At 39.6% G+C, this 21,277-nt stretch overlaps 2 protein-coding genes across 5 annotated transcripts in view; both read left to right on the top strand.

Moving 5' to 3' along the window:
• bcor (BCL6 corepressor) overlaps positions 1–4,462 on the top strand; it is a 57,101-nt gene extending 52,639 nt beyond the window's left edge. For 3 of the 4 annotated variants that reach the window (XM_023294445.3, XM_055014949.1, XM_023294447.3), the window contains 3 exons: positions 2,102–2,179; positions 2,325–2,478; positions 3,329–4,462. In XM_023294445.3, the coding sequence (XP_023150213.1) occupies positions 2,102–2,179; positions 2,325–2,478; positions 3,329–3,659 (563 nt within the window). In that variant the 3' untranslated portion in view covers positions 3,660–4,462. Of the gene's footprint in view, positions 1–2,101; positions 2,180–2,324; positions 2,483–3,328 lie in introns of those variants that run through there. The other variant, XM_055014950.1, reaches the window with a different exon arrangement.
• A 5,525-nt stretch (positions 4,463–9,987) lies between these two features.
• On the top strand, positions 9,988–16,414 carry atp6ap2 (ATPase H+ transporting accessory protein 2). Its single transcript, XM_023294449.2, has 9 exons — positions 9,988–10,120; positions 11,856–11,986; positions 12,104–12,232; positions 12,340–12,435; positions 12,536–12,673; positions 12,824–12,877; positions 12,960–13,109; positions 13,195–13,314; positions 15,567–16,414. The coding sequence occupies exons 1-9, from the start codon at positions 9,988–9,990 to the stop codon at positions 15,759–15,761; spliced, it is 1,146 nt and encodes a 381-aa protein (XP_023150217.1). The 3' UTR covers positions 15,762–16,414.
• Positions 16,415–21,277: the final 4,863 nt, after the last annotated feature.

Here is a 21,277-nt window from a genome sequence, read left to right as displayed (position 1 = left end):
GAGATCTATCGAATAAAGTGATTTTAATTAAATGTCATGATCTGAAGCTTTGATTTGGTTGGTCATCCAGACAGAACTATAAAACATTCATAGTTATTTAGCATAGAAATGCTGCAGTTCTTTCTGTTTCTGCAGTTTTTTCCTGTCAAATCAACCAATAGTTTTGGTGGTTCAGAGGGTTCTAATCTATAAAATGTAAACCTTTAAATCCCCCGACAAAAACCAGTGCAGATAACGTTCTATTGCTTTCCTTTTTGGAATTAAAATTGCAATTTTTGCTGAATTTTTAAATGAGATATATTGAATGAAGTGATTTTGATGAAATATCACGATTTGAAGTTTTGACTTGTTGGTTGTTCAGACAGAACTACAAAACATACACGGTTATGTAGCATAGAAATGCTTCAATGACTGTTGGAAACTTGAAAATTTGACAATGTTTTTCCTGTCAAATCAACCAATAGTTTTAGTGATTCAGAGGGTTTAATCTCTAAAATGTAAACCTTTAATTCCAGGGTGCAAATAACGTTCTGTTGCTTTCCTTTTTGGATTTAAAATTGCAATTTTTGATGCTTGTAATACATTTGAATTGAATCGTTTTGCAGTCAGTGGAGAAAACAAATTCCAGCCTCGTGCCGACAAAATGAAAAGCAAAAGCCAGGAAATTTGAATATTAATGTGCCCTTGACCACAAATCATAAAAATGCTCGAAAAGGAAGGTAAAAGCCTGGGAGATGAAAGGGTTTTATTTAGAGCGGACATCAAGGTGGGACAAACTTTTACAAAAGCACCGTGTTCCTGAATGATCCCGTTTGGGCTCCATTGCTGCTCTTTCTGACCTCCGTGCAACCTGTTGGTACGAGCCTCCCTCTTTGCAAATCCCGATCCTGCACCTCCCGACATGTCGGTGTCCGTCATCCCCCCTCCCTGCCTCCCTCGACCACCTGTTAGACGGGGAGTCTCAGCCCGCCGGGGTGCGTGCTGCAGCCTCCGAGCTCCTCTATCTGGTTACTTAGCAACGGCGACTGTGTTTGCTCAGCGTACGTGCGGAAACAGGCTTCGCTCTGGCTGGAGACTGCTTTTTTTCCCCTGCCTGTGTGTTATGCATGCGAGCGCCTGTCTTTTCACGAGGCTGACGTGGTCGGACGTGCGCGTCGCGACGGCCCGCCTGGATGTTTGGAGTGAAAAGTTGAGTCAACATGTGCAGGAGGAGGAGGAGGAGGAGAGGGGAATGAAAGCACATACGCAGACTTCCTTTCCTCTGTAGCCAGCTGCTTAATATTACCTGAACTAGAGGCGGACAGGTGGCTTAAAGCGAAGTAAAATTTTTAGATAAAAGGAGGTTTTCTGCTTGTTGGACGAGTGGAAAGATGGCGTGTGGATCGATGAGGATGGGTGAGGAGGGGTGAGGAGGTGGGGGGAGAAAATGAGCGATAGCGAGCCCTCCCTCCCTCCACCTGGTCCCACTCATCTGGAGGCCGTTAATCCCTCCAAACACACGCCAGACGCCCCACGCCTCAGCGCTGGCACAAAGCCCAGCTCTCACTCTGAATGTGTGTGTTGTTGCTGTGCGTGTGCTGAATACACACCGCGCTCTCGCTGTGTGTGCTTATCCAGCTCCCTGTGCTTGTTTGTTTCCAGCTCCGTGTGTGTGTGCGTGTGTGTGTGTGTATGCGCGTGTGTGTATGTGTGTGTGCATGTGTGCGTGCGTGTGTGTGTGTGTGCATGTGTGTGTGCGCATTTAGCGGAGCTGTGTGTGGTTCTTGTTTGATTCCTGGCAGCCGTCTGCGGCCCGGCTCTGAACCGAGCCAGCTCTAACCCGGTGGAGACGGTTGCTCTCCTCCCCCATGGTACAACCGCTGGCCCCTGACCATCAGCCCTCCCTCCCTCCCTCGTCTTCCTCCCCCCCTAAACATTTGCTCTGTTTGTTTCTCTTTTCTCTCCTGACACTCCCTCCTCCTCTTGCTCCTCTGTTTTTTTCTTTTATCCATTTTTCTGCTCTAGTCTCCAAGGGTGATTGTATTTGCCTCGCTGACCGTCCCCAGGGCTCCTGCTCTTGAATAACAGCCTCCTCTCCTCTCCTCTCCTCTCCTCTCCATAGATTATTTTGCTGACCTTCAGGGCCGCTCGGATGACGACCCGGGGCTTTATTGGGAGTTCTATGGCAGCGCTGTGTGTGGTGAGTCCTGATCAGCAGCCTGTGTGTTCTCTTTACTGCTTACAGAGTCTTTATTTTTAAACACCGTCAGTGTCTTCATCCCCTCATTTAGACACAGGCAGCTTTATGCTCACTAAAAACATGCTACGTGTTTTGTTTCTTTTAGAGTCTAGTGAGGAAGGCGGGATCTACGACATCCTGGCCGACCCCCCAGGCCCTGAGGACGAGGACGAGGATGATAAGAGGGAGGTTTTTGAGTTTGAGTTCTCCGACCGCCCTCTGCTGCCGTGCTACAACATCCAGGTGTCCCTCTCCCAGGGGTGAGCTTTGATCTTCACAGCACCTTTTTCTCATTTCTTTCCTGCCCCTGTCGGCCCTCATTCTGCCAGTTTTAACTGGCCTGGTCTGCATCATGACCTTCCTCCAGAGCACTGCTTCCAGCTGCCCATTTCCACCAGTCTACTCTGCATCACCCTCACTATACTTGATATTCTCATCTACATGCTGTTTGAATTTTACTACCAGCTGTATATGTAGTATATTTATGCCAGAGCCTTACATCATAACAGGAAACTATGAATCAGTTTCAATGTTAGCTTCTACTTTGTACATATTATCTAGTTCATCATGCATGTATCTAGGGCTGCAACTAATGATGAATGGATGCATATATAGTATATACATATATTGTATATGCAAGATACAGCATGGATATCTGCGTATCGTGAATATGTAATATATCTATGATGCAGTGTGGATGTCCGTCCGTGTTCAACGCTCTGCTCGGACAGTGATTTCTGTTGCATTGCGCGCTCCCTTCTGCTTTTGATGATGTATCGTGCTCAGACGATTCATCGTTAGTTGCAGCCCTACATGTATCCAACTGTGTGTTATATGTTCCTTGTTCCCCACCCTCCTCTTCTCCCATCCATCCCCCTCTACCTCTACCTCTCTACCTGTTCTGTCCCTCTCAACCCACCAGCCAGCAGCAGATGGGTCAGGCCAGGTTCTGCTCCAGGTTTATCCCTGTTAAAAGGGTGTTTTCCTTGCCACTGTGACCTTAGAGCTGCTCTGGGGGTTCATATGGGTTTTGTAAAGCGTCTTGAGACAATTTGACTGTAACTGGCGCTATATAAATGAAGTGGAATTGAATTATCTTCCTCCTTCCAGGCCCAGGAACTGGCTGCTGCTGTCCGACGTGCTCCGCCGGCTGCGGATGTCCGCCCGTGGCTTCCGCCAGGCCTTCCCCCACATGGAGGTGGTGACGGTGGCCGAGGCGGAGTTCTACCGGCAGGCGTCCCTGTCGCAGCTCTTCTCCTGCCCCGAGGAGCTGGAGGGCTTCCATCCCGACAGCAAGGAGCTACTGGACCTGGTGGAGGACAGCGCCGAGCTGGCCGCCCTGCTGGGCTCCACGCTGGAGTGTCTGGACGACCGCTGGGAGCATTCGGGGGACAAACTGAAGGACAAACTCAAGGCCGTCGGCAGGCTGGGCTCTTCCTGACCCCTCTGAGCTGCCGAACCCCGAACTCCTCACCGACTGCAGTTTGCTTCAGAACCGAGCAGCGGCTGTGATGATCTGCCTTAGCCTGGACCAGCGCTGGACAGACGGACTGACCTGCTGGCTGACCGGGCTGCTGAGACGTTTCCCTCCAAGGATCAAATACATCAATAGACTTAATAATGGTCTTATTTTTATAAATTAATATATGTATAAATAAATAAATAAATATATAAATATATATATATATATATATATATATAAAAATATCAAGAGATTTTTTTTTCCAGGATGTTGCTCACAACTCCTCTCTGAAAGATGTTTTTTTTATGGAGTTGCAGCGACTGGACGGAGTGTGTGAGCGCGCAGCACATGGTGCATGTGTGTAGCTGTACAGAATAGTACTGAGGCTGTGCTGTTGAATGTGGTATTTGTGTTTATAGGAAGCACATGATGTCCTGTTTTTTTTCCTTTCTTTTTTCTTCCTCTCCTCAGACTTTAGTGCTCACTTGAGCCTCAGGGGCTATATTTTGTTGTAATTTTTTTATGTTCAAATTTCCGCTTCCTGTTTAGTCTGTAATTTAACATGCGAAACTACAAAATTGTTTGTATAATAAAGTTTTAAGATAATGTTGATATTTGACCGTTAGGCACAGAGCTTGTACATAACAGGGAGGCTACTGCAGTAAAGTAATTTTTTGGTGTGTTCATTTTTGTTTTAACTTTGTAATTAAAATATCTCATAATTTGTATTTATATTTTACAAAAGAAGTTGCTTTAAAATAAATATACAAACTGCAAGATGAGCCTCGTGTTCTGCTGCTCGTTGTGTCGTCGGTGGATCCGTTTGCTCTCAGAGAGCTGAAGTTTTGATGGGTGTCCTGTCAGATACGATCTTTATGCCCAATTACTCCTGAATGCGATGGAGGCGCGACTGCCAACACGATCCTATATTGCCATCTCTTGGAAAATGTTAGTATTGTAGGTGTGTGAAATTTATGGCTGCAGCCATGAGAGAACCATTTGCTAACTCCTTGTGCTGAAGCTGAGTGCTGAAGAGCTGGTGGTTTGCAGCGCTCTCTAGTGTAGAAAACTGGAAATGGAACACATTAAACTGAAGTGGGGGAAGACTAGATGCAGCATAAGAACAGATATTTTGGCTAAAATGCATAAATATATAGACAAAAGTAAATTAAAAGCCAGACTAAAAAGATCTTTTCTGAGTTTGTTTTTAAAAATGTTAACTTTCTCTGATAGCCTGATCCAGAGACGTGGGGAATAATATCCAAAATATCCCTCGTTGGCTTTTTTGTTTTAATTAAAAAGCCACGAAAAAAAGATCCGAGGGTTTGAGAACAATGCTTGGGCTCAATAACAAAAGTTAGCAGCAGTTTGCATCAGTCTTTTTGAGTTATGACAATTTTTAATGTAATTATGTCCAACCAACAAACTGCACTGAGTTCAGTGAATTAGCTGCTGTTCAGTTCCACTCATTTAATATTTGGTAGCATAAACACAAGTTTTTAAGTTGATTACTCGTTAAAAAAAGTTTCAAGTATTATTTCCATATCATTTTAACAATTTTAAAGTATTTTGTACCAAATAACTATAATAATGAGCACAAGTTTAAGCTGACAAATTAAAGTAGGTAGAGGGGGACTTAAAATCTTGACCTAAAAATGAAGTAATCAAGCTAATTTTATTGTTACCTTATGTAGAATTTAGTTTTAACTCAACTAACACAAAAATTTGAGTTTAAATAACACACATTAATTTTTATTACCATTACCATTATTATATAAAATTCAAATATAAGCCTGGAAGGTACAATTCAACAATCCAAAAGCTGAAAAATTACCACCATTATGTGTCAAATAAACCAAGCAAAATACTCTTTGTAATCTATAAAGCTGATCTAAATCAGTAAATTAATGAGTCCTCATCTTGCAGCAATGGTGCAAATTAAAGTAATCAGACTAAGATGAAGTTAGGTAAGACTGCGTTGGTTTGAGAGAGAAACAGCTGCAATCTGGTTGTTTTTAGATAATAAAATTGATTCTTAATCATTTTCCTAATGTTAGAATTGAATCTGAGATCTGAGTCAAAGGTTATTCACTTGTTGACATGGGTTTGCTGCTTCACATTACGCTTCTGTCTCTGAGTTTTAAGACCAAAGACAAATACTTCAGCTTCTTCCTGACTGTTCTGGCATCAAAACTAAAATAAAAACAAAATCCTCTGATAATTATTTAATATGTCAGACTAAAGGGAGTTTTTATTTGTTGGCTGCATCAAGGCAGCATCATTGGATAATTTACAAACTGATTTGGGAAAATGCACCAGTTAATGACAATATGAGCTGAAATAATAACCCCTTTAGAGGTGCTAAATGTATCATCCAACCCTCCAGCCACATTCTGTACTCTTCATATTGTCAAAAAATGCCATGAAAACACAAAACCATTCCTGTTCACAGACTACTAAAAACACAAACGCTGTTGGCCTGGCTGAAATGTTTCCTCCCAGCAATGACCACTCCGGTTTGTTTGGAGTCAGTGCTATCTACTCCATCCTGCTGCCATAAATAGACCTCCCAACACACAAAACTGCTCAAAATAGTCTCCTGCAGCACAGTTTCCTCCTGTTTGAGTACTGTCTGCTAACATCTACAGCGCAGGAACAACAAAAGGACCACAGACGAGTTCATGACACTGGGTTTGTTGGCATCAGAAGTAAAGAACATCATCAAATCCTTAAGACATTTAGCTGTTTAGCTGCTGAATACATGCTAAATACACTGCCCAACTAAAAACTAACGTCACACTCTAATATTTTGTTGGACTGCCTTTAGTTTTGAGTAGGACACTTATCTGCTGTGGCATCGGTTCGATAAGCTTCTGCAATGTCACAGCATTTGTTTCTGTCCAGAGTTGGATTCATTTTCTACCAAGATCTTATACTGATGATGGGAGACAAAGTCTTCTCCAGAACATCCCAAAGGTTCTCAGTGGGGCTGAGGTCTGGACTCTGTGAAGGACAATCCATCTCCTGCTCCCTGATCCACTCATTCACAATGTGAACCCATGAATCCTGACATCATCATCTTGGAACATGAAGAAAACCTCCACTGATGGAAAGACCTGGTCCTTCAGTATCTTCAGGTGTTTCTTCATTCTTTGGGAAGATAACATTGATGAACCTGACCAACCCCAGCTCATAACCCTAACCCCCACTAGACATGATGAGGGCATCACTTCATCCTCCTCTCTTCTTACCCTGATGCCCCCATCACTCTGGAACAGGGTAAATCTGGACTCATCAGACCACATTAGTTCCTGAAGATGATGGTTCTCCGCCATCCTTCAGGTTCTAATGATGAGTTGGATGGTTTTAAAAGGTCTATAACCAGGACCAAAATCAAACCTAAACCAGTCCTGGTGGCTGGCCTGCTGGCTTTTACAGGACTACAGCAGCACCCAGGAGTGGATTAAACTACAGTCTGAATCGTATTCTTTGAGTGTGTGGATCAACTCTTCCTCACATGTCCAATCAGGCGCTGATGATCTGGATTTACAGGCTGCTGTGGAGGAAGCCAGAAGTCTGTGAGGCTCTGAGGAATGCAGCGAATTAGCAGGAAAAATGATGACTGTAGTAAAGTCGCTCACACACAAAACAGCTCCAAACTGAACTCCCAGCTGCTGTGTATCTGCAGGATGGGGGCCTGGGGATCCGTGTGGCTGCCAAGTGCAAAATTCAGGAGGTTTAGCTGATCCACAAGCGGACACTTGAGCTTAAAAGAGGGTCAGTCTAGCTCCTGAGGCCGTAAATACACCTCTGGAGGAATGCTGGAGAATTCAGACTACACTGCAAAAACTCCAAATCTTACCAAGTCTGTTTGTCTTATTTTTAGTCAAAATGTCTCATCTCACTTGATTTAAGATAAATTCACTTAACAAGAGAGATTTCAGCAGATGGAGGGACTTATTTTAAGACAATGCATCTTAAATATCTTGTTAAGTCAAACAATCTGGAAACTATCTTGTTCTGAGTTGACTTCTACCTGTTTCTGTTCCCGGATCTTCTGCCTGGTGCCTCCGCCATCGTTTCCTCTCCGGATCCGCTGTGAGAACACCTGCTGCCAGCGGAGACGCCACTCAGCCCAAACACTGAAGGCAGAGAGTCACATCTGAAGGCAGGAGGGTCACACTCAGCACCAAGAGCTCCAGCCTGACCAACCTCACCGAGCAGCAGGATGGAATTCAGATAGAAAGGCTTCAATCAGCCTCTAAAAACCACCGATTGTGGTTCAGAAATGGACAGAATGTAACTGAAAAGAGGAAAAAAAGGTGTAGGTTTTTTGTGCGGTGCAGATATTAAGCAGCCCAGTTTATGGTAAAATCACCAGCTGAGAACTTATCAGGACTTATCCATCTGAAACAATACAAGGAACAGTTGATTAAATTGTGGGGGTGTTTCTGAGTCCCATCAAATATATATGTATTTCACACATTTTTAACTGTAACTTTTTAAACAATTTACTGTTTTGTGTTTTCCCGTCTTTCCCTGTTATGTGCAATTATAGATAATAATTGAAATGAGTGAAAATCATTGAGATGAAGGTATGAATTCCCATTCTAACCAATAAAACAGACAAAAAATTTACAAAAACTGTAAATAACATCCACATGAAAAATCTGTGTTTTTACAAATTAATTCTTTGAAAATGTCTGACTGCAAAATTACACCCTTTCTATTGTATTTAAATCAGAAAACTTTATTTTTTCAATTATTTATCTGACATTTGCCATCATTTCAATGAAAAATTATATGCATTAAGGACTGAAAAAGGTGACTTTTCCCTGTTTTGTTAAAATACAGGTAATATCTAGTAAAATCACAGAAAAAAGGCATTAATTGATTGTAATTGATTTGATTGTAAAAAAAAACCTAACAAAAAAAAGATTGAAACTGTAAATATTGTGGATCAAAAATCTGTATTTTTATAAATTGTTTTTTCACAATGTGTAACCATAAAACTACAATTTAGCAGTATTTAAATTTGATTGAAATACAGCTTTAAACAGCTTTAAATTTATTTGTTTTGCAGTTTTGACAAATTTTTTTTTAGTTTTTTAACAGGATTTTTTTACAGTGTGGTCTCCACCTCAAGTTTTATTTTTTTACTTTCTAAATACCTTAAAAGTTACAAATGCATAGATTTAATCTTGTGTACTTCACCATCCTACCAGGTCATCTTATTTAAGCCCAGAGTTTCTTGTTTGTTTTCTTGTTTTGCTGCTCGGTATTTTCTCTCCTGTCTTTCTTTGTTTTGATATTATAGCGTTGAAGGAGAATAATTTTCAATCATTTTACAATCAAGAGAACATAATCGGTTGTTATGTGGCAGACACCGGAAGACGTTTGCCATCTGTCTGTGGAGATAATGGAGAGATCGTATCTTACCTGACGCTGCAGTCGGATTTGATTTAGGCAATTTAAGGATAAAATCAAAGAGATGCAACAGCGAAAGTGTGGAAACATGGATGGGATTTTGACCAAGTAAACATTAATTTAGTGGTTATCTGAGGACTACTGCCTGGTGCCGGTCTTTAATAGAAAAGAAAATAACTTATGACAATAAACAAATGTTTTTATCTGTGGATTAACTCTCGTGTCGTCCTGCGTGTCAAAATTGACCCGTTTTTTTGGTGTTGGGAATTTTTTAAAAAATAAAACTTTTAAGGAATTATTGGAATTCACTGGATTTTGGGTTTTTTTGTGAACGTTCTCAAGAAGCATTTTTAACATTTCTTTTTTCCACTAAAAAATTTTCTAAATTTGCCAAAAATGTTGAAAATGTGGACATCAGAAGTTTCAGTGTGAAAGCATTTTTTTTTCTCCACATTTTCAAACTCTAAAACGGGTCAATTTTGACCCGCAGGACGACACGAGGGTTAATTAGGACAGTTTCCTTGTGACTAAGTAAAGTTTCTTTCTCCCAAGTGATGCTATGCGCTGAAATGTTGGGTTTATAGCTACTCCGTCCACTACGTCTGACTTCTAAAGCTTTCAAGCCTAATCAGAATAACACATGCATCTCAATTACTGGATTTGTCCATAATGGATATTTTTAGAGTCACAGAGGACTTTTTAAAAATGTCATTTAACAAAGTTAACATGCAAAGTCACTATTTTATTTTATGATTTTATTGAACATTTTCAAAAATAAGAGAAAACTATAAAATTAGAAAGGAAAAAACAGCAAAATCGCTGCTGCTTTTACAGTTTTGCTCAACATGAGGCAGATGGCGCCTGAACTCACTGTCCCATCATGCCCTGCGGCGCCGTGACGTCAAGTCAGCTGACTGCCGCTGTAGCAAGGAGAAAGATGTCGCTGACGAACTGGCGAAGGATGGAGGCTGTTTTTTCCGTCTCGTTTGCCCTCTGCTTCCTTTTTGCAACCGGTAAGAAAAGTGTAGCAGCAGACAGTCGTTATTAACCTGTCGGTGCGCTTCTACGCCTCCTAATTCTAACGTGAAGGCGTCATTTATGCGCCGCATTAGCTAACGACAGGTCGTTAAAATAACCAGCAACGTCGTTTGCATGACCGTTTAGCTTCCTGATATTTCCTTGTGTCACGTCTCATACTGTTAAATTAATATGAATGAGGATATTATCTGTCTGTAATAGTAGTATTTTGGGTATCCCGTCGTGTTTGGCTACCCACAACAGCTGGAAATTATACTGCTAGCTTGTTGCTAACAACACATTAGCGAACGCAAAGCTAACAGTGAGAGGGATATGTGACATTTTCACAATGGGAAGGTGAACAAATATCACTTAAAATTCAAAGCTATGTGCATTTATTTGCTTCCTAGTAGCTGGTTACTCATTCCCAGAAGGCTGTACAGTCATGTGACAGGCTCTTCACCGGTAGTTCCTCTTTTACATTCAGCTCCCTGTCACGAGTTCATGCCTCCTTCCTTTGGATCCTTCCTTTGGCTTCTTTACCAACTGGAAAGCACATTTAGCACATCAGTGAGAATTAACTATAGCATCACTGTGATAGAAATGGGTTCTCTTTTCATCCTACAGCTGCAGAGAATGGACTTTTTACAGGCACTTCAGTGTCGTGTTAATAACTTTTCAGTAACTATGGGAAACTTGTGATGATACAATAATTTGTAGGTGATTTTCCACTCTAAAAAAACAACAAAAAAAGTCTTGATTTCCTACATTTACTTTCGATACATACATAGATAGATAGATGCTTCATTTATTTCGAGGGAAATTCGAAATACAGGTTGTCCCAAAAAAATGACATCATTTTAAAAGCAATTATCTTGAAAACTACAAAGTCTAGGTCAATGAAATTGAACAGTTTAGGTGTTGAACATCATAAGTTTATTATGGGACCGATTTCACAAGTGTTCAATATGTGCACCGCCTGTGACACGGCACACGTCATGCTGCACAGTCTTGGGTGACTGTGTGCGAACATATTCCAAGACGCAATATGACTTCTCTTCGGGAGTGGACGGCATGGCTCAACCTGAAAACAGAACAAAAATAAAACATTAAATATAAAATCTTGATCTGTTTCTATACATTTTGTGAAAATTTGAGGTTATTTCAACAAGAATTGCCAAAATTATTGGCCTGCGAAATGATGTGAAATTTTTTGGGACACGCTGTATTCGGCAGCTTACATACAACAACAGAAACAACAAAAAAAGACAAAACAGGCAGGTTATTAACATTAACATTAAAGGTTAGTATATAAGTTTCTATTCAAATTTCAGTGCACCATCACCTAACTGCTATTTTTACACATATGAGTCAAAGCATTACACACCTAGTGTCTTGACACTTCATTTTTCATACCGCTTATGGAAAGTTTTGATTGCACAATAGTGGATGAATTTTACACAGAGAAACTGAGGAAGCAAAACAAAGTCACAGAGAGTGCACAAGGCAGCAGGTTGGTCGTGATTTTAAACACAGCATGAATTGTAGCGTGTCGAGCTACAAAAATAGGACACATTTTGCTAAGCAGTGTCAACATTTAAAAGCTGCAAACTGAGAAGCTCGTTGCAAGTCTGTCAGATTGAGAACATGTTTTTCTTGGTAAAAATTTTACATCTGTCTTCTGCTTGTCCACAGTGTCCTTGGATTGACAGTTCTCTCATTTTTCCACAGGTGTCCATGGAGACGGCCTGACTGTTCTGCAGGCTCCAGACTTTGTGTCCTTCCAGAAAGGCGACTGGCCTGTATCTGGGGAGAAGATCCCTGACCTAGTGGCTTTAACTATGGGCTTCTCTGTTCAAGAGGTGCTTTGTCATTTCAAATAATGCGTCACACTTTTAATTGTGTTTTGTTTTTATATGAGTAGCTTAAGGTTATGATTGTGCTCTCTTCTTATTCATTATGTGTGTTTATTTGCCAAGGATCTGTCCTGGCCAGGCCTCCAGGCTGGTCCGTTGTTTCAGAGACCTCGTGCTAACGTCCTGGTGGTGGTGAGGGGAGTCGATGGCCTGACTCTGCCTCAGAGTGTGGCCTCCTACCCCTTGGAGAATGTGAGTCGGGCCATTTTTGCACATCAGATGTATGCCTCGGTGTAAATAGAAGTGAAGATTGCAGTGTGATTTGAATGTGCTGGCTTCATTTGTCTTCTTTCCTGCAGCCCGTTCCCTTCACCCTGGATAGTGTTGCAGAGACTGTACACTCTTTGTTTGCTGAGGACACACCTGTAGTGCTTCAGCTGGCCCCCAGTGAGGAGGTAATTACATTTTTGGAGGGTTAGCAAGCAATTCTGACCTTATCACTGTTAAAAAAGCACCAATTTGTTACTTTTCTAACCCCTCTGTTATCTTTCACAGCGGCTTTACATGCTTGGTAAGGCCAATGCTGTATTTGAGGACTTGCCAGTGACCTTGCAGCAGATCCGTGCACGTCTGTCCCAGGACGGCTCTGTGCTGACTTCTCTGCCTCTTAACTCTCTCAGTAGAAATGCAGAGGTTAGTTTCTAACAGCAGCAGCTTTAACTGACTATTTTCTGTCTCATGTTGAGTCAAATTAAGACTCATCTTCACTCCTGACAAACTTCCATACATTGTTGTTACAAAGAAAGATCTATCATTGTTAACTGTATTGTTTTGCTTTTTTAGGCTGATTTGCTTTTCCTGTCTGAGGTCCAAGTCCTGCATGACATCACAGCTCTGGTAAGTCATCCGGAACTGCTGAAACCTTATAAAGAGGATAGTCTGTCAGGTTTGAATCGGATGTTTTCCTGCCCTCCTGTAGCTGCAGAGACACAGACATTTGGCGAAGGACCACTCCCCTGACCTTTATTCATTGGAGCTCTCTGGCCTGGAGGAGCTGAGCCGGGTTTATGGCCAAGACTCTCCTCAGTACCGTGACGCCACGGCCATCCTAGCTTCTGTCCTTAAGAAGGTGAGAAGGAGATCTGAAAAATAACGCAAATTGCCGGCCATTCATTTTAAGCAGATTTAAGTCAATCATGTATTTTGCATTGTAGTTCGGGGAGGATGTGTACAGTCTCTATGGCAACAATGCAGTGGTGGAGGTTGTTACGGTGAAGACCTTTGAAGCTCCTTTGACCAGGAAGTCTCGTTCCATCTTGGAATCCAAACAGATTGTAAGTCTGAGATTTAAATGTTTACTGTTTAGTGCCAACAAAAAGACTTCAGTGAAAGATTTCTAAATGTTTTGTCCGTCACACCTTTGTAGTTGAGGGTAAACTACATGACAGAAACACATCAATTTTACACAAACCAGTTAAACATCACGACATACTTCATTCAGCTTTATGTTTCTCTTGTGATTCCATGTGTGCTCGGTAGATGTCTTGGTATATGCCAGAAAATACACTGAATTTATTCCTGTATTTCAGTCTCACTTACATGCAGAAATAAGTTGGGAATGTGAATATTTTGTGATCAGTATATCATATCAATTTGCAAGACATGATTCAAGGACAAAATGTGGTCTGTAAGCAGTCTGGGATGGAGCAAATGAGTTCATCAGTCAGGTCAGCTGGCAGCTCTGAGCTCAGACAGTTCTCAGTAGGTCACTAACCCATAAATCACTGCTGTTGAGGCAGTTGTTTTTAACTAGACGATTTAATGTGGGTGTGGTATCTATGGGGCAAGACATGCAGTTGACGAAATGTTGGCAATTCAACCGTGGTCAGATGGAGGAGACTGTTAAGGTTATGAAGGTAATGGGAGCATGAGGGCAGGTAACCAAACAGCAGGTTGGACTAACTGTCAGACAGGAGAGGAAAGAAACTGATGTGGGAGTAGCTTGTTGGCCTACGCTCAGAGATTAACCACATTGTGTCCCTCCAGCAGCTAGTGAAGTTGCAGTTTACATCCACCTGTCCTGTCCCTGATTTATGGTGTTGAATAATGCCACTGAAAATATATATTTTTTAATTCTGTTGTGTCAAACAGAAGTTGACCTTGAAGTTTTAGATGTAACCTGTCATTCTGTTGTTGAAATCTCATCATCAACAGCATATAATCTTTTAAGTTTTGACCAAAGATGTGTTTGGTGATGACCAAAACGAATCAATTAATTGAGCGATATCACATTCGACACAAATGGGATGGATATAAGGATGGACAGCCACAGATCACTGGTGTGAAAGCATACAAGTTAGACTATACATCACAGCTACACATCCAACTGAGATTGGTTGTTTAGGCTGATTATCTTTTTCTTCCTACAAGACAAGATTAAGTAAGTTAAAGAAAGCCTCCTTTATCTCTATTGGTAACAAATTCACCTCCAACCGCAAATCTTCATTTCCTCATCATGATTGCTGCTTAACATCACAATGCAAGAACATAACAATGACATAAAAATAGCTGTAAACTCTTGTCACAGTAGACATTTTGGCATGTCCTAGCAAGAAACGCCCAGGCGTAAATGTTGCCTTTAAATATGAAATGGTTCCAGGATCCTGTTATTGTACATACTGTCTCACTATCAGGGCTTTGAGGGATACTTTTACTGTTTTTAATTTTTTAATCATTTGTGCTTTTCCTGCTACGACATCTCAAAGTGTCTTCTGCTAAAAAGATCTGTCGCACAGCTGTGACTCCACTTCTGTATGTGTGTCCTCTCTGGATCATGAAATAAATGAAAGAACTTGAACACAGCCACTGGGGGGAATATCTGATCATACAGCTGTAAGCCAGCTTCTCAACTATGAATATAATCCAAACTAAATATGGTTCCAGACTCACCAATGAGCTCCAGATGTGTCTGAACTCGATCCTGACCATTCAGACCACGATTCAGAATCCTGGCAGCTCAGTTCTCCCATTAAGCAGCAGGGCATGTAAGAGCAGTGATTTGAAACAGGAAAACTTGTAAAAGTGCTCAACTGTTTTTTTTTTTCTTTTTGAGATTTAGGTATAGTTAAAGATGTATATAAGTTGGTTCAGGTTGTTCAGTCATTATTTTTCAAGTTCTGCACTTTATATTAAGATGTGCAGTTCTGTCAAAAGTCATTTATTAATAAATGTTATCAGAATGCTTTTGAACCGAACTGAATTTATTTGATTTGACGGTCCGTTATTGATTACATGCAGACACTAATAAAACTACTGGGTTACATCAACATATATCACACTAATTCAAGTTCGACATTGTGATGTTCTGGACCTTTGCTTTAATACATTTTCTCTGACTGGACCTCCTTGAATTTTAGTTGAATACACCTGCACTAAACAGCACGTTGGCCCTCTCTGTGGGAAATTTGAATACAAATTACTAGGTGTGTCTAATAAACTGGTAAACGTGTGCATATAGCTACTTAAATTTGACAGAATAATTTCACCGGCACACTTTCTAATTGTGCCTGATGTGATTTTGTTCCAGAGTAACCCGGGCAGCCCTTACAACCTGGCCTACAAGTACAACTTCCACTACGCTGTGGTCTTCAACATCGTGCTGTGGCTCATGATCGCCCTGGCCCTCGCCGTCATCGCCATCGCTTACAACCTGTGGAACATGGACCCAGGATACGACAGCATCATCTACAGGATGACCAATCAGAAGATCAGGCTGGAGTAAGGCCTCAACACTCCTGCTGCCCCCTTAGAGCCCTCTAGTAAATGTTTGTGTTAGTGTGAGGTTCCTGTTTAGTGAAGAAACTGTGACGGTTTGAGGGGAGGATGGGAGGTAATTCCCTTAACTCTTTGTTTACAACAGACACAAAAAAAACATCACAGTTGTGGCCCTTCAGTTTGTCTACCAACATCATCCTTTGCTGGTGTAAACATTAAACAAACCTAGACTTCGTCCCTTCAGCCTCACAGCTCACATCATTCCCTACACCTTTAAATCCTCGCTAACTGTGTTTTATTTGTTTCCCTTGGTGATTGCAGTTATATTTTTTATTGTAAAAAAAACATTGTAATGATATGAAAGAATGAGAACTGTCTGGTTTCTGTGTGAAGTTGTCGTGCTTGTCTTGGTGTGTGAAAATATTTTAAGTTAAATGAAATCTATGTGTATATATTGAATATACAAATGCAACCGTATGAGAAACTGCTGTCCTGTTATTGTGAAAAGACGTATCGAAGTACGTTAAAGCGTGCTTCTATTCCAAATGAGTAATGGATTACATAAATACTTGATCATAATGTTGGTTGTTTAGGATCGGTGAATGATAAATGAAGCTCTGTAAATTACAATAAATGCCTGACAATAAATTATTAAATGGATCGCACTGATTTGTTTTTATTCTAGCGTACCACACACAAGTTGGTTAACCCTCCTGTTGTCCTCATTTACAGGCACCAAAAAATATTGTTTCTTTGTCTGAAAAAAATCCAAAAATTCAGCAAAAAAATTCCCCACATTTCTGAAAATTTGCAAAACTTTCAGGAAGAAAACTCCAATAATTCCAGAAAAGTTTCCCTTAAAAATTTTATTTTAAAAAAATCCCCCAAACTTGGCAAGAAAATTCTTGGAAATATTTTCAAAAAATGAGTAAAAATCTTCCAAACAAATCCTAAAAATATCTAAAGTGATTACATATATATCAGTAAAACTTCCAATATTTTCTTAAGAACATTCACAGAAAAAATCAACCAAAATCCAGCAAATTTTGCTGGATTTTGGTAGATTTTTTTGTGAATGTTCTTGAGAAACATTTTCAACATTTCTTTTTTCCACCAAAAAATGTTCAAAGATTTCCCAAAGATGTTGAAAATGTGGACATCAGAGGTTTCTCTGTGAAATTTTTTTTTTTTTTTCCCCCACATTTTCAAACTTTAAAGCAGATCAATTTTGACCTGGAGGACAACACGAGGGTTAACATAAAAATGAGCAAGGCTTTCTTCCTGTACTCAGATTTTTAAAAAATTAAAACTTATTGGCAGTATTTTAATTTATGGAACTGAATAAATTCCACAGGAAAATGATAGATAGCTCGGTTTCCTGTGAGGTTAACAACGTTTTAATATGAGACTTTTTGAAAAAAATATATTTTGACATTCTTTCATTTCCCATATAAGTGGATTGTGCTGTAAGGTCACAAAATATTCCAATAATTTCCTAGAAAGCTACTGTCAACTAACTCAATTCTTAGAGATTCTGGAAAGGATTTTGTTATTTGATTCCAAATACTGAAGAAATTTGAGCCAGTGTATAAGAATACAGATTCAGTAAATGAATTACAACACATTGCTTTCATAATCTAGTGTTTATGAGTCATTTTTAAAAAAATCTTTTAATTTATACACTATTTTCTAACATGCCTGAAGTCCATAATTTGCCGACAAGAGTTAAAAATCTGTATTTCCTATGGTTTTACTACTAAATAGCATAATAAATAATTCTCTGCAGGTATGTAAAGAATAATAAATTTGAAAATCGAAAGCCAGTAAAACAAAAAAAATGGTTAATTTTCATATTGTGTAAATTGTTCTGGATTAGGTAAGTTTTGTAATCTGCAGTGAAGTCATCTCTACAGATTCTATCTAGTTCGCGGATCATCTCAATCCTCTTTTGTCTGTAAATATTCACCCGGTTACGTACTCATCTTAACTTGCGTAACAGCGCAGCCTATCAGAGTGCAAATGTGCCTTCTAAGCCCCGCCCCCTGCGCCATCTGAGATATGTAATTGGCTGTGGTGCTTTTGTAACCGCTGGGGTATTAATATTGGAGGAAGCCAGGAAGCTCAGCGGTGTGTTTACTGCTGCGGACAATTTTGCCTCGAATAGGGAAGGAAACAGAAGCGAATAATGGTCTGACTGCTAATTAAAGGTAGGAATCGTTTTATCGTTTTGTTGTCTATTAAAACAGTTCGTGGTTCCACCCTTTCTGGTGGTTACGTTTGTTTCCGTGTGCTAGCTAGCTACATAGCTAAATAGCTAGCTATAAGGAAGTCTTGTTTATTTATGTAACGCGATAATATATGTATATCTGCGGCTGTACAGTAATAATACGCAGTTATATAGTACTGCTGTGTAGTAATACAAGCTTGAGTCTTCTCAGCTTCTTCGTATTACTACTGTATATTTATTTTCACTCATGCTAACCTGCATTATACAGTGGTTAAAATTAGCTCTACCTTTAACCAATAATTGTAATTCAGCTATGTAATATATGTTAATTGTGAAGCTGTCCTGCATTGCGAGTACTTTAAATTTACTTAAAGTGTATTTAGATGTTTATATTTATATCCTGTTAACTTCTGAGTTGACTTTTTTAGTTACTTTTTAGTTAACCCTCCTGTTGTCCTCATTTACGGGCACCAAAAAAGATTGTTTCCTTGTCTGAAAAAAATCCAAAAATTCAGCAACAAAATTCCACAAATTTCTGAAAATTTGCAAAACCTTCAGGAAGGAAATTCCACGAATTCCATAACAGTTTACCTTAAAAGTTATTTTTTTAAATCCCCCAAATTTGGCAAGAAAATTCTTGTAAATATTTTTTTAAAAATGGGTAAAAATCTTCAAAAAAAAATCCTAAAAATATCTAGTGATTACATATATATCAGTAAAACTTCTAATATTCTCTTAAGAACATTCACATAAAAATCAACCATGTTCTTAAGAAATATTTTTAATATTTCTTTTTCTCTACCAAAAAATGTTCAAAGATTTCCCCAAAATTTTGAAACTGTGGACATCAGAAGTTTCACTGTGAAAATATATTTTTTTCTCACATTTTCAAACTTTAAACCGAGTCAGTTTTGACCCATAGGACGACACGAGGGTTAAACAACTAAATGTGAAGAGAAATTATTCATAATAATCTAATTCCCTGGTTCTGTTTTTCAAGTAGTCAAGCTATCTGTAGTTCAAATCACAACTTTCTTATCATATACATGTGAAATCAAAGCTGCTGAGGCACAATTAACCCATACAGTCCTTATTATAGCCTTTCAAACCCTATTTACAGTACGTCTATTTTTACATTGCAGCTACCATCTATGTGGTGAGGAGGATCCGGGCTTCCATTGCTGAGGGAGAGCAGCTGGAAAAGCCCATCATCACACCATGTAGTGCAATAGGTAGGACAGTAACAACAGCAGCTACTGCAACTTGGACAAGGAACACCTAAAGGGAAATAGTAGAGCGTTATTAGAACTGTGGAATTCTCTTAAATTAGCAGCTATCTTACCTTTTGCAGGACAGTCTGCTTCCTGGTTAGTCTTCGGAGAATGTCAGACTTTTGTTAAATGTTGACAGAACTGTGCCCTTATTACTATTTAACATTTTAGTGAGTCTGTACTTTCCAAAAATCATGATTTTGTGATATTATATATATGTATTCAACAAGCATCTAACACTTTTAGTACATTGACCTGCTCTGATGTCAGTGGTCCCGCTTTAGCTAAGCATTATGTCATGAAGCATGTTTATAAGATTAGAGGTATTAGAGGTAAAGACGGAGTGTCCACGTAAGATCATTATAGTGTACATGTCACCGACCCCCATGCATTTCTCTTTTCTACTCAGCTGACATGAGGGCGGGTGGCAAGTCTAGTGGAAACGGCCTACCTGCTGCACTAAACTCAGGACCTGATGAAGGTGCTGGTGGAGCAGCAGGCTCGGGGACGTCCTCGGAGACAGCCGTGCAGAAATGTGGCTCCTGACGTTAAAGATCAGGCTGGACACTGGGACTGTGGTCAACTCGGTGGCACAATTTAATTTGTTTTATGTGCATTTTTGCAGCACAGGACAGCATAATGGTGTCAATACAAAAATATCTAAACTAAGTTATGTAATATGAAGTCATTATTTACGTTACTGTGTCTGTGTTGTTCCCAGTATCCAATGTCCAGCTCAGGGTGACTCACATGTTGGCCTTTTTCACAGCGGACATTTTGACTTCCCACCACCGCAGCAAAAAAAGGTGCAACTAATAACAATAAGTAGTGAATCTTCTGCATTTGATTTTGCTGGTGAGCTGCCACGCAAAATGCTACAGGGCCTTGCTTTTATATGTAAAAATCTAGTGAAGACATCTATGCCATTAAGTGTGTGTGATTTAGTCAACATGTATTCTGTGAGAAAGGCCTGAATTTATGTGCTGCAGCATTTGAAGGTCCGCTCACCAACCTCTCTCCAGGGGCTGAGCAGGTCTGATGTTTCTGTCGGTACATCAATAAATTTTAAGAAAATACTGTTGGAGTGATATTTATTTACTTGCATGAGGCTTATTAAGATAAGATAAGATAAGATAAAGTTCTTTATTTCTCCCCACTCCAGGGGAAATTTACATTGTTACAGCAGCTTTATTTACAATATATACAAGCCAAACTTCGTGTATTTTTAGAAGGTCTTCCAACTAATAGACCTTATTTTATGGTCTGTTAGGTAAAATTAGCAGCATTAATGATGATTTCATTCAATTTTCCATGAACATTGCTATAGTTTGTATACTTCTAAGTTATAAGCAAATGAATTTTTTTTTATTATTGTAGCTTTATTTTTCAGTTTTTGATTTCACAGCATGTAAGAAGCATGACGTCAAATATAACAAAACATCGTCCATGGCAATTGCAGTATTTAAGTGTAACAGTACTAACTACAAAATACTGCAGTGAAAAATTAATAATAGCCAAAAGGTTCACTATGAAAATTAAAGTTGGCAAAATATTAAAAACTGAAAGAATAGCGATTGAAGAGGCAAAATGAAAAGATGGATTGTGTAAGCACAAAAGAAAAACCAATAACAGAAAATGTCTATTGTATAATTTACACACGTGGACAAAATTGTTGGTACCCCTCGGTTAATGGAAGAAAAACCCACAATGGTCACAGAAATAATTTGAATCTGACAAAAGTAATAATAAATAAAAATTCTATGAAAATTAACCAATGAAAATCAGAAGTTGCTTTTGAACCATGGTTTAACAGAATTATTTAAAAAAATAAACTCATGAAACAGGCCTGGACAAAAATGATGGTACCCTTAACTTAATATTTTGTTGCACAACCTTTTGAGGCAATCACTGCAATCAAACCATTTGTGTAACTGTCAGTGAGACTTCTGCACCTCTCAGCAGGTATTCTGGTCCACTCCTCATCAGCAGACTGCTCCAGTTGTCTCAGGTTTGAAGGTTCCTTCT

Source organism: Amphiprion ocellaris, chromosome 11 (assembly GCF_022539595.1).
Source record: "Amphiprion ocellaris isolate individual 3 ecotype Okinawa chromosome 11, ASM2253959v1, whole genome shotgun sequence".
NCBI lineage: Eukaryota > Metazoa > Chordata > Actinopteri > Pomacentridae > Amphiprion > Amphiprion ocellaris.
Note: the sequence above shows the minus strand (reverse complement) of the source record. Positions and strands in the feature narration are given on the sequence as shown.

Coding starts and splice junctions, on each gene's coding strand:
- atp6ap2 (XM_023294449.2), top strand. CDS start 9,988: ATGCCCTGCGGCGCCGTGACGTCAAGTCAGCTGACTGCCGCTGTAGCA. Junction 12,233..12,339: donor CCTCCTACCCCTTGGAGAAT/GTGAGTCGGGCC, acceptor TCTTTCCTGCAG/CCCGTTCCCTTCACCCTGGA. Junction 12,436..12,535: donor AGCTGGCCCCCAGTGAGGAG/GTAATTACATTT, acceptor TATCTTTCACAG/CGGCTTTACATGCTTGGTAA.